We start from the raw sequence: 14207 nt of genomic DNA, 5'->3' as shown, positions 1-14207 counted from the left end.
TTTAATGTGCACTTAAGGTTTACGATACCTCCGAGTTGTCCTAGACGCGACTCTATGCGTCCTGTGTACGACCCCCTTAAGGGGACCCACGGTGTATGTAGATAAAAACGGCTCATTCTAAGGTAATAAAAACAAAATGGTTCATTATATAAGGTCTATATAAACCACTGATAATATAGTTATGTATATTATATTGCATTTCTGTCAAGAGATCCTCCTTAAAGTTACACAGTGCGCCTTTAAGTCAAAGATAAGAAAACACTGTCATTATTTAGTTCCTGTGGGCGCACAAAATCTCTCATTTGTTTCCTCATTCGTATTTGCTTAGCTTAACTACAACTGTGGTAGAATTCAGCAATTAGGCTTCTGTAAATGGTTAGCCTAGTTAATCAATTAAACTTCACTTTGGCATTTGTAACACAGCAGAGTTTTGGCAGGCAGAGTGCTTTCATGCTTACCTGGCCCTTTACCTTTTGTACAAACAGACGCACACAAAGTTCATTACATTCACACGTTCAAAGACAAAAACACGAACACATTACGACTGCATTTACACGACACTACAGATACATGCACACGTGCGCTGCTACACTTTCTCCAAAAGCGGCCTCCACTTACCTGCAGTTTTAAAATGCTGCATAAAAAGATAGGCAATTATTCCCCCATCATATTTCTCCGCTCTTGAAAATGTTATTTTAATCGTGGCGGTAGAGTGGACCGCTCTGTTGTTTTCATGTGCGTGTAATGGAATAATGACAGCTGTCTGGTGAATGGGGCTTTGGCATGAGTTTAGGACACTTTGGGCATGCAGTAGATACTCAGTCAGTAGTTTTTTTCCACATACAAACGGCGTCAGAAAAGACCACAGCAATGTTCTGAATGCACTCGTCATTGTTATTATACACTATGTATAAAACATTTTGTTTTATTGTGTAGCTAATTTATTTCTTCACTGTAACTGTGTGTTGTTGTATTGTAACAATCTGCCTTTATATTTATATCTTTGCAGATTATATGACGATGTAGATTTCGGTGACGTAGTGAAGGTTTTAAGAGATTTTGTTGACCAACGTTGTTTTAGTTTGAATTTTTTGTGGGTTCTTTGTTACTTGTAATTTACGTACATTTATAAAACTGGCCAACTGAAATAATTATAATAATAATATGCTCATTTTCCAGCTCCTAAACATTTGATTTGTAATGTTCTGGAATCCATTCAGCCAATCTCCGGGTCCGGCGCCGCCACCCCCAGCACAGCCCAGCACAATCCACCGAATCTGACTAGACCATTAGCATCGCACCCAAAAAATAACCAAAAAGTTTCAATATTTTTTTTCAATTTAAAACTTGACTCTTCTGTAGTTACATCATGTATGTGGACCGACAGAAAATTGAAGGTTGGGATTTTCTAGGCAGATATGGTTGGGACTATACTCTCATTCTGGCGTATTGATCAGTGGCTTTGCTGCTGTAACGTGGCTGCGGCGGGCGTAGTGATATTACGCAGCAGCCAAAAATAAAATATTTGGTTATTTTTTAGGTGCAATGCCCATGGACCAATCAGATTCCACGGATCACGCCAAGCCATGCCAAAAGTGGCAGCGCCAGACCCAGAGATCAGCCGAATGGACCCCAAAATGGTAAAAATCAAACGTTTAACTCAAGGGGAGCTGGAAAATGAGCACATTTTTTTAAAAAAAGTGGAATGTCCTTTTAAATCCACAGCTTCAAGCCATTTAGAAATACCGGTTTGTTGGCAGAATACATTAAAAATGCTCATTTACAAAAACCATTTCAGATGAAATTAAAGGGTTTTGCATCTGAGCTCTTAATTTATATTTATGCATCTAGCAGATGCTTTTATCCAAAGCAACTCGGTGCATTTAAGCCATTTTTTTAATCAGTGACCTTTGCATTGGTAACACAGAGCATTACTATAAAGCCCAGTTTATGGTCTTGCATAGGATCTATGCTGGAAGCTATGCGTAAGCCTGAAGTGCACCTCTGCAAAAAATGTGACGTGTGTCCGTTCTACACGGACCGCATGCCCTGTGATTGTTCCCCTAGAACAGTGGTTCTCAAACTTTTTCGGCGTGCGGCTCCTCCTTGTGTACGTTGCAAACCTTCATGTCACCGGTAAATTGACAAAAAACATTCCAAAACTTAAAATTTAAATTAAACAAAACATTAAATTATACAGTGTAGTGCTGTTGGTTAGTATCCTTTTTTTTCTGAGGTTTAATCAGTGGTGGCCCATGACTTCTTTTTTTCGAGGGCGCTCGATGCGAAGTTCTTCACAACATATATGTAGCCCGTCATGTGTGTGTGGTTTGTAATTATAAAATATGCGCTCTGCACGCCGAGCGATCCTGTGCGCATCACGTGTCCCGTCAAAGTGCCCGCTGCAGACGCGTCCAAAGGATTTATGATAAAAGAGACGCTCGCGTTTGCCAGATGCTCGCATAATCTCATGCGTACTCAGAGTTTACTGTTAAGGGAGTGTCTTGCGTGTATTTTGTAAACGTGAGCGTCTCCTCCATCACAGACAGTCTTGACGCGCGTGCAGCAGGCACTTATTTTAACAAAACACGTGATGCACATGGCTCACACGACGCCACAAACACATATTTCGAAAATGCAAGCAACACACATGACACTCTGAACACTTATTTTGAATAAGCGCCCCTAGGATGAGCAGTCACGAGCCGCCACTGGGTTTAATTACACAGAATTTATGATAAATATATGTATTTTATAAAATGTCATTAAATTGGGGCCCCCCGATCCCTCCCTGTTATAGGCAACTTTGCATATATTATTATTATAACATATATTCCCATTAATTTCCAGGCTTGATTTCCAGAATTTTGCAACCCTAAACGGACCTACGCAGCACAATTACACAGTGACAACTGCTGAACCTAACAAGCGCTTGCAAATTAAGACACCCACTAGGTCACAAAATTGTTTTCATCGTTTTTACAAGAAGTGTTTCATCTTGTAAGCTCCATGCTTGGAGTAAGTGTTTACTTTGCAATTCAAATGTACAAACATGAGGGATATATTTCAAATAAATTGCTTTAAACATTTTTTGACTATTTACCGTCCTTTAAATGCCACCCAAGTACAGTGACTCGATGTTTATATCATAGTCTTTCCCAAGAGGCTCCTCTGTGCTGGAGAGCTCACTTCCCAGTATCTTCCACCAGGGGAGACGCATACTCTGGATCAATGCGTTATGGGATTGGCGGGCGCGTGTGGCCACAGGGCGGGAACGGCTTAGGAACAGGCTTGCATCCTCTTCTCCGGCATCCTTCAGGGACGGAGCACCTAAAAACACATTTTTATGTTTAGATTCTGTAGCATAATATTAATTCATTCAATATTTGCTAACTTTATTGAAAGTTCTCAGCCTTAGATTCAGGTACGTACTCAGTAAGAGCTCCATGTCTGTGTTGATCTGTGCGAGCAGAGCTTGTCTGTGCTGTTCCTGTGCCCGATCAGAGGCTCTGTTGAGCAGGTGCTGATGAAGGAGAGACTGAGCTCTGTGATTAAGCTCCATGCTGCCCTCTGCTGACATCACAGATGACTGCACGACAGAAATCCCAACATCAGTGATACACCCAAGTAACAAATTTTCACAATTTGGACACAGGCCAACTGGATGCTTTAGCTCTCAAAGTAAAAGAATGCATAAAGGTTTTGTTTATATAAGGGGCATATGGTGACTCACAGGATGTAGAGAGATGTGCTCCTCTATCTGTCGCCTAAGCTCTGCCCTTCTGCTGTCCGTCAGGCCTTTGGGTCCTTTAATCGGCGAGAGAGCGTTTCTTTGTGCTTTACGACGTTTCAGAAAGCACAGAATCTGAAATAATTTACATGCTTATAAGTACACACAGATTAAATGAAAAATGTTTGCTCTAGCTCAAAATGAAAAATCTGTCATTGGCCATTAGATACTAGCAGTGGCGGCTCGTGACTGCTCATCGAGGGGCGCAAATTCAAAATAAGTGTTCGGAGTGTCATGCGTCTTGCTCGTGTTTTCAAAATATGTGTTTGTTGCATCATGTGAACCATGTGCATCATGTGTTTTGACAAAATAAGTGCCTGCTGCACACGTGTCAAAACCGTTTATGATAAAAGAGACGCTCACGTTCACAAAATACACGCAAAACACTCCCTTAACACTAAGCTTTGATTACGCATGAGATGCAAGTATCTGGCAAACGCACGTGTCTTTTTTTATCCTAAACCCTTTAGACGCGTCTGCAGCAGGCACTTATTTTGACAAGACACGTGATGCATAAGGATCACTCGACGTGCAGAACACATATTTTGAAATTTTGAAAAAAGAAGTCACCGGCCACCACTGGATACTAGTAAAGAAAAAGTTTGCTTCATATTACTTATGCACTGCTTAAAAAGGTCTTGTGAAGATGTTGAAGTGAAAGTGACGTGATTGGACATGAATGCAATGAGTGGGTGAACATTTTATGGTTCTGCATCCTTCACAGAAGATATAAATGTATTTAGACAACTTTACTTAGTAATTGCCATCAGAAAGATTTTCCACCAGCATAATAAAACTTGACCTTGACTTTAAAGGAATATTCCATTTTCTTAAAAGAAAAATCCAGATAATTTACTCACCACCATGTCATCCAAAATGTTGATGTCTTTCTTTGTTCAGTCTAGAAGAGGTTGTGTTTTTTGAGGAAAGCATTGCAGGATTTTTCTAGTTTTGATGGTCTTTTTTAGAGCCCAACATTTAATACTTAACACTTAACAGTTTTTTTCAACGGAGTTTCAAAGGACTATAAACGATCCCAGGTGAGGCATAAGGGTCTTGTCTAGCGAAACGATTGTCATTTTTGAAAAGAAAAACAAAAAAATATGCACTTTTAAAGCACAACTTGTCGTCTAGATCCGGTCGTGATGCGCCAGCGTGACCCCACGCAATACGTCATGACGTCAAGAGGTCACAGAGGAGGAACGCGAAACTCCGCCCCAGTGTTTACAAATGTGTTGAAAGAGGACCTTTCCTACGTTGTTGTGTGTCAACTGATACTAATTAATGTCTTTGTGTCAGTTTATTGTTTACTATGGTCCGCAAATTTGTGTTTTATATATGTAACACGTGACCTCCCTACGTCACTACGCATTTACGTTAAGTCGCGCTGGACCGGACCTAGACGAAAAGTTGTGGTTTAAAAGAGAATATTTTTTATTTTTCTTGTCAAAAATGACAATTGTTTCGCTAGATAAGACCCTTATGCCTCATTTGGGATCGTTTATAGTCCTTTGAAACTCTGTTGAAAAAACTGTTAAGTGTTGAGTTAAGTATTAAATGTTGGGCTCTATTAAGGTCCATTAAAATGAGAAAAATCCTGCAATGTTTTCCTAAAAAAAACATAATTTCTTCTCGACTGAACAAAGAAAATGGAATATTCCTTTAACTTTGAACCTAAATCTAATCTTGCCACCTAATTCGTTAATAAAAATGTTGTTCCAAGACCAGGGGCCTGATGTATAAACGTTGCGTACGCACAAAATGGGCATAGAAATATGCCTACGCAATTTTCCACGCACATATCGGGATTTATAAAAAAATAAACTTGCCGTAAATAAGTGCGCACCGTACGGATGCTCTCCACTGTGCGTACGCACTCTTTTTAAGCGGAGTGAAAGAACACAAACTCTGTTCTTGTTTTCCACATTTAATTTTTATATTCCTGTTTTATATGCTGGGCTCGTCTACTTGCCCCTAGCAGCCTATTCTCTATAAGGTATGTAATATTGCAGTCTTAATGCATTAAGTCGCGTTCAATGGTATAATTGATGCTCTTGCCGCCTGAGATAAAGACGAACATGACCCGAAACGATCTTCACCATCCACTGGTCAAAAACATTTCATCTCCCTCCGAGTTTGTTTTCCATTAAAACTGTTATGAATATAATGACACCTGTCTGGCCATATGTGAAACCAGTATCAACTTTGACAATGGCAGTGTTTAAACAGTGTTTTTATCATTTCCTAAAAACCCATAAGGCAAAAAAAAATTCTCTGGCCAAAAGTATATTTTAAATATATGCTAAATAAGTTAATTTTATAAAGTATATTTTTTAATTTAATTTTAACCTTTGTTTTGTTTACAGGTTAATAACAACGTTTTTCTTCCAATGTGACGTGAATATATTGTCTTGAAATATGAATGCTAGATATATTTTTAATGCTTTAAAATGCTTTATATGTGTGTGCTTTATATGTGGTTTTTGGAAATGCAGGTTTCAATCGGACAGCGACGATATTTTCCTTACATTTTGTAACGTCAATCCATATTAAAATGATATGCAGACCACATTATGCCCAGTAAAACTAAGGGTTGTTCACTCCATATATGGTTGTTTTTGGGATGAGATGGGGGCGGGACGCACGTACGCACAATCTTCCGCTCACTGGGATTTATGAATGGAATTTTGCACAATTTCTGGAGTATGGTTTTATAAATCTGAAAACTTTTGTGCGTACGCAAATTCTGCCTTGTGCGTACGCACACTTTAAGGATGGAATCTACACAAAGTTTTATACATGAGGCCCCAGGGGTCTTATTTATAAAATTGTGCATAGGATCCTTACTAAAAGTCTACGTATGCACAAAAGCCAAAAATATTAAACTTATAAAACAAACCAATGTTCCCTTTATAAATCACAGATCACCTGCAAGTGCGCGTGCATGAATCATCCTCAGATCCCCCCCTTCAAGCCCATTCTCCCATCAAGTTTGTTTTTTTATAGATCACAACCTTTGCGTGGGAACTGGCGTATGCACGTTTTATAAATGAGGCCCCTGGAATGATGTTGATCCGGGAAAATGTTGTACTTGTGAAATCATGTCCAACATATAGGATGTGTAACAAATGCATTTCACAGGATCAAAAACAGCATACTGGATTCGAAATTACACATTAGAAATTGTATGGGTTGTACAGTTGCACACTCACAGCTCTCTGAAGAGTGACAGCAGCTTTGTGCTGTACGAGACTGAATTTGTATTGTTGGAAATGTCTTCTTTCTCTGTGTCCTCTCCAAACTCTCTGAATCAGCACAGCCGCCTGGTTCTCCAGCTCCCCCAGGTATCTTTCCACTTGGGCTAAGAGAGGTGGGTATAGTATAACAGTGTGAATTTCCTTTTTTGCAAACAATATTATCCCAAATGTATGTCGAGTTATTTGCTTAAACACAAGCGTTTCATTTGAAAGTGTGCAGTAGTTACCGGCTGGTAATATCTCCATGAGATGAAGCTGCCGTTGGCGGAACTGTCTCATGGCTCTCTGTCTTCTCAGACACACTTCATGACGTAATTCCTCCTGTGCACGCTGTCTCTCAACATCTTCCTGTTTTCGTTTGCGCTTTTCCCTGACATTTGCAGACAAATTGACATCGACACAAAAAACTTTTTTATAGCCCTACGATTTAGTCACACCATCACTTACAAGTTGCAGATGTTATGAGGGGAAGGGATATTTTCATTTTAGGAAGGACAAACTCTGTAAAGTGCAACAGGAGTCATCAATATTGATAAACTAAATAAATTAAAAGCAATAAACCCCAATAAAGGCAAAATGTGGCTAATGTATTAAGAGCTGACATTTATTTGGTTAGATCAGATCATCACTTCCTCACCTGAAGCTGCGCTGTATTGTGCTGACAGCTCGAGGAAGTTTTTTCAGTCTCTTTCTGGTCTGATGAGCTCTCCAAGCCGCCTGAATTACACATGCAGCTGTCACCATCTCCTCAGATGACTCCTTTAAATAACGAAGAGTGAATTAATAGTAACAAGAGTAACCAAATACATTTAAAGGGATAGTTCACCCAAAAAAAAAATCTGTCAATTTACTTGCTCTCATGTTATTTCTTATGAACACAAAGAACCAAACTGATCAGAAACCCCATTGACCTCCATATTATTCTTTATTCCTACTATGGAAGTCAATTAGGGGGCTTCTGATTAGGGTGGCCATTCGTGCCAGTTCCACCGGACACGTCCCGAACATGTTTTCGGGTGCGTTCTCCGGAAGTCGCGTTGAGCGACCGCATACGTCATCGAGGTTCTCACATTTCAGTTAAAATACATTAGAAAATTAAGATTTATTTCTTTTAAGAGATACAATCATTGTAGTTTCATTCTTACCTTGAAATGTAACGGTTGCTTTTTTGAAATTAAACCCGAAATATTAAACCTTGATGACGTATGCGGTCGACCAACGCGACTTCCAGAGAACGAACCCGAAAACATGTTTGGGACGTGTCCGGCGGAACTGGCACGAATGGTCACCCTACTTCTGATCCAAACTGTGATCATTAACAATCAGACACATCAAAACACAACCCCGCCCCTTGCATTTTTTTGTTAGGGTTTTCTTCCTTTATTACTTCTCATGTAATTTGTACTATATAATATACTACGTATATGCTATATTATGTCCTATATACTATACAGTATAGAATTACTAAACTCCTCCCTCTTTCAATGAGTTGTGGGTAATGTCACCCATTAAAAGTATGCATGGATCTGCATTTAAGTTTTCAATTGAAAAAAATCTTAATATTTTAAAGGGGACATTTCATAAGACTTTTTTAAAATGTCAAAAAAATATTGGGGGTCCCCAGAGAACCTATGTGAAGTTTTAGTTTAAAAACACCATATAGATAATTTATTATAGTATGTTAAAATTGCCACTTTGTAGGTGTGAGAAAAATTTGCTATTTTTGGTTATGTCCTTTTAAACGCAAATGAGCTGATCTTTTCCATAAATGGCAGTGGATAGTGCAGATTAAGGGGCGGTATGACCCCTTTCTGACATCACAAGGGGAGCTAAATTTCAATGACCTATTTTTTCAAATGCTTGCAGAGAATGGTTTACCAAAACCAAGTTACCGGGTTGATCTTTTTACATTTTCTAGGTTGATAGAAGCACTGAGGACCCAATTATAGCACTTAAACATGGAAAAATCTGATTTTCATGATATGTCCCCTTTAAGGATACGCATTTGAACATACTACAACTTGGCACATACTAATTCTGATTACTACTTAGGACGGTTAGTATGTGAACTGAAACACAGCATCAGTCACTGCTGACCTCAGTGTCTCTCCACGAAGCACCTGAATGCAGTCGGTCGATCAGCTGATCCAGTGCTGCCTCAAAGCCTTTCCCCCGCCAGTCTTTCACAGCCAAATCACCCAAGCCTGCAACACAACACACAGGTCAGCACTATTAAGGTGGGGGGAAAAATCATTATTAGACCCCCCCAATGGTATTTCATGGATTCTGATTCCTCATGCTTAACATGGGCAAAGGTACAAGGAACTACTTGGACGTATGATGCAGTATTTCTGTGCCAAATGCACTTTATCTAGGTTTGTAAAAGTTATTTTTTCAACTACTGCATAAGCAGTGCAGAAAGTACAGTGGAAGTCCTTATATGGGCACTTCACCCGGAATAGCACACGCACACAACAACCAAGAGCTGACACGAAATAAACGTCACCAAAGAAGTGCGTTGTGGTTTGTGAGGAAAATGTAACACATCATTAATGGGAACAATGGATGTAGTTTGTTTATTCGAGGTAGAAGCGGAGTTGGATTTCATTGAAATGGGGCGGTCCCACTGATAAAACAACCAGTCACAAGTCGGAGGTGGTATTTAAAACTGCATCAAATGTCTGTGTTCCGTTGGTAATCGGTGCATAAGTGCATATAGGGGTGGTTTCCTGAACAAAGATTAGCTTTGAAAATGCCTTACTAAAAACATTACTTGTGTGCATTTTGAGGCAAAACAGAGGGCACTGATGTATTTTAAGATATTTTAGTACAAGATGTTATCAGTTTGTACAGCTCTTACATTTATTTTAGTCTACCCAGGTGAAAAGTAGCACACTTCCATAGTGTACTTAAAGGAATATTCAATTTTCTTAAAGGAAAAATCCTGATAATTTACTCACCACCATGTCATCCAAAATGTTGATGTCTTTCTTTGTTCAGTCGAGAAGAAATTATGTTTTTTGAGAAAAACATTCCAGGATTTTTCTCATTTTAATGGACTTTAGAGCCCAACATTTAATACTTAACTCAACACTTAAAACATTTTTTCAACGGAGTTTCAAAGAACTATAAACGATCCCAAACGAGGCATAAGTGTCTTATCTAGCTAAACGATTGCCATTTTTGACAAGAAAAATAAAAAATATCTACTTTTAAACCACAACTTCTCGTCTAGATCCGGTCGTGATGCGCCAGCGTGACCCCACGCAATACGTCATGACGTCAAGAGGTCACAGAGGACGAACGCGAAACTCCGCCCCAGTGTTTACAAGTGTTGAGAAAGAGGACCGTTCCGACGTTGTTGTATGTCAACTGATACTAATTAATGTCTTTGTGTCAGTTTATTGTTTACAATGGTCCGCAAATGTGCGTTTTATAAATGTAACACCTCCCTACGTCACTACGCATTTACGTTAGGTCGCGCTAGACCGGATCTAGACGAAAAGGTGTGGTTTAAAAGTGCATATTGTTGTTTATTTTTCTTGTCAAAGATGACAATCGTTTTGCTAGATAAGACCCTAATGCCTTGTTTGGGATCGTTTATAGACCTTTGAAACTCCGTTGAAAAAAACTGTTAAGTGTTGAGTTAAGTATTAAATGTTGGGCTCTATTAAAGTCCATTAAAATGAGAAAAATCCTGCAATGTTTTCCTCAAAAAACATAATTTCTTCTCGACTGAACAAAGAAAGACATCAACATTTTGGATGACATGGTGGTGAGTAAATTATCTGGATTTTTCTTTTAAGAAAATTGAATATTCCTTTATAGTGCTTTATTTTCGCACACTAATTTTGTACTTAAGAAGTACTAAAGATGAATTTTTTGTATATTAAGGGTGTTTTCACACCTAGTTCCTTTGAGCCCTCCAAACGCTCTCAGATCAGTTCAGGGTGTATATGTGACCAAACCAAGTGATCTCAGACCCCCCTAAAAGGACCCAGAAGTGAACCGAACTCAGACCACGTCAGGAGGTGGTCTGGGTGCGGTTCGCTTTTGGGTTCTTTTGTGGTTCGATTTCTTTTTGAAATGTGAAATCAATGAGGTCCCGGTCCGCTTTGCGTGTCGTGTGGACATTGTATCAAAATCAACTGCTGCACAGAAAGCTGGGGTCGGAGTTCTTATGAAGTTGTGATGTGAACAAGAAAAGGTCTGAGATCACTTCACTTCTAAAGAGGACCAAAAAAAGAACTGGGTCCTCTTTTGAGTCCACTATATTGTGAACACCAAAAGGACTGAGGTCACATTCAGCTAGTTTCTTTTCTGGTTCACTTTAAGTGAACTGGGTTTGGTTCTTTTAAAATGAACTGAATGTGAAAACACCCTAAGATGTTCTTAAGATTATCTAAGTGTACTTCACTGTGCTATTTTGAGACGCCATGAATATGAACTAAAATGCACTTTTAACATACTATCTCTGCATTAAAATATGTATATAGTTAACACTTGTATTAAACTTGAACTCAACTTTCATACAAAGATGGGTTCAAGTTTACTACAAGTGGTACCTAAATACATTTTTTTAAATACATTTTAGCACATTTTAGTTTATATTTATGGTGTCTTAAAATAGCACAGTGAAGTACGCTCAGAAGATCTTAAGAACATCTTTAGAAGTACTAAAGATTAATTTTTAGTATATTAAGTACAAAATTAGTGTGTGAAAATAAAGCACTATGGAAGTGTACTACTTTTTCACCTGGTAAGACTAGTCTAATCCCTGTCCGGGAAACCGGCCCATAATGTAAACAACACAAACATGTTCATGTAGTGAATCATAGGTTATCCAGAAACAGTGGGATAATGTTTTGTGTGTGTTGCTTGCTTGTGACTCGCTCAGCCCTTGGTATGCCTCCAGGAGCGAAGCTTTTTTCGGAAAAATAGCAGTACAGCTGATCTCTCTTTTATAAATATGATAAAACTAAAGATATGAAGGATGCAATACTCTATAGGTACTCAAAGTTAACATGCGATTAGCAGAACCAGCGTGTGTGATGTGAACTTTAAAGACAGCTAATTCGGACTAAAGTTTGACTTTACCTCTGTATCGTCTGTGAACGAGCTGACGGGTCGCCATGCTGTGGTCCATTATTTGAACGAGAGTCTTTACAGCAGCCCGGCCAATTACAGGATTTGAGCTACTGGACATTTTATACACAATATCATCCAAGATGCCAGTCAGAGCCCTGATTCCCATCTCATCTATAACAGCCCTGTAAAACAAAGGGAGAGAGATGGAATTTCAGTCAGCAAAAATACAACATTTGCACTGCTAGCACAATGCTCTGCTAATTGAGAAAATGAATGCAATGCACTTCCTGTTGTAGAATAAAGGCAGAGATTTGTGACACTATATTTTTTATGTAGTTTCCATGTATAAAAACTGATACATGGATAATAGTTGCGTGTTATAAAGATGTTGTAGCATCCTGTTGTACCTGTCTGCCCTGAAGATTTCGTTCCACATCGTAACAGTAACAACTGAGATGTCATCGTCTTCACACATCTGAACTCTCTCATAATGTTTAGACCGCAATACTGAGGAGATAATGCACATAGTTCATATACCAAATAATAAATCTACATGTGGTGATAAAAGGGGTTCCAGTCACATACCATGATGACTGAGATGTCTATGAGCCCTGAGGAGCCAGCCAATGGAATCAAAGACTTTTCTAAACAAACGAATCATCTCATTTTGTGCCTTGTCCTGTTATAGAGACAAATAAAAATTTTGATTAATAAATCTCAAGTAACGCACACACAAACACGACTGTCAACATTCTTACTCTACATTGGTAACAGACTAACAGGAAATCATAATTTTCAGTTATACAAGACACTTTTACAGAAAATATATTATGTCCCTTGTCAATTTTACAATACAGCGACCATAATATCAAAATCATATATTATATCAAGCAAAGATTGACCAGAAACAAGAACACCAGGGTTAACAAAAAGATGTCTCTTCCTCTGAGAAGTAATATATCTCACCTGCAGTGCTCTATTCATTACACGGTCTGCAAGAAATAAAAGATTTTCAACCACTGAGGACAGAAATTCATGATTGAACATCTCCATGCCTCTGAAAGATCCCAGACCAACACAACACGAGCTAGAGGGACAAAAACACACACGGTAAAACTCCAAAAGACAAATGAAATGAAAACAAACAACTTACAAATGACTCAAATACCTGAGGAGGTCGGCCATTTGCGTCAGAACCGCGTATCCCCCTTGAATCTTGGCTGGACTGAATCTTAAAGAAGATGAGCAATAATGCAACACACCATAAGAGTACAGACTCCGTTTACATTCCTCCAGATCCCTCTGATCGCCTAAAGACGTCCTGTTTAGAAGATCTGTGAAAAACGTTCACTTAATGTGTAAGTTAATGTATAATAAACACAAGGAGAGCATAGTTTTGCATTTTAATGTAACGTAATACCTTTTAATTTTAAGAGCACGCCGAGGATCTTCTTGTCAGATTGTTCTCGCGTATCTGCTACTAAATCTCTGTATTCTGGGTTTATTTCGTCTCCCATCGCGCTTTTGGCCTCGGATAAATGGTTGAATTAGTCAGAAAATGGCGATTAAAGTCGTTTTAACTCGAAGAAAAACGCTTTATTCTACTGACTTGACCGCTATCTTAAACTTATCTTGAATGTGCATGTTTCTAAAAAAAGAAAAACACAGCACGCGACAAGAGCCTCTTTGGTTTCTACGGCAACCGTTACGTCATCAACCAGCGACTTTCCGTTTCAGGCATTTCTACTGTAAAGCATTTAATTTATTGATTTAATACTGTAAAGTATTATTGTAAATTGTGCTTTTCTGTTTTTGATGCGAATAATTGTTTAGATTAATTTTTTATAGTACAGAAAATAAATAGTATTTCCTTAATTATTGGAGATGCTCAATAACCTTGTCTGTTGGAAAAAAATTTGCCTGTTGGATATTATTATGATCATCATCATTATATTATTTATTATTTAAAAAAAAAATCCCGTTTAAAAACGTGCAAAGCCATACTGTGCGATTGAGTATTTTGGTCAAATTTCAAAACTATTTGATTTATTATGGTTTGTTCAAGTGACGAG

General features: G+C 38.5%; 1 protein-coding gene across 1 annotated transcript; it reads right to left on the bottom strand.

Moving 5' to 3' along the window:
- Positions 1-2998: 2998 nt before the first annotated feature.
- LOC129451101 (IQ calmodulin-binding motif-containing protein 1) lies at positions 2999-13859 on the bottom strand. The gene is made up of 13 exons (XM_055214157.2): positions 13556-13859; positions 13304-13469; positions 13102-13222; positions 12721-12814; positions 12543-12642; positions 12145-12317; positions 9145-9251; positions 7685-7806; positions 7275-7417; positions 7003-7151; positions 3734-3865; positions 3433-3589; positions 2999-3330 (listed from the first exon to the last, which is right to left on the bottom strand). The coding sequence occupies exons 1-13, from the start codon at positions 13650-13652 to the stop codon at positions 3110-3112; spliced, it is 1782 nt and encodes a 593-aa protein (XP_055070132.2). The 5' UTR covers positions 13653-13859; the 3' UTR covers positions 2999-3109.
- Between the last annotated feature and the right edge of the window lie 348 nt (positions 13860-14207).

The sequence above is a fragment of the Misgurnus anguillicaudatus genome, chromosome 8, assembly GCF_027580225.2.
Source record: "Misgurnus anguillicaudatus chromosome 8, ASM2758022v2, whole genome shotgun sequence".
Classification (NCBI taxonomy): domain Eukaryota; kingdom Metazoa; phylum Chordata; class Actinopteri; order Cypriniformes; family Cobitidae; genus Misgurnus; species Misgurnus anguillicaudatus.
Note: the sequence above shows the minus strand (reverse complement) of the source record. Positions and strands in the feature narration are given on the sequence as shown.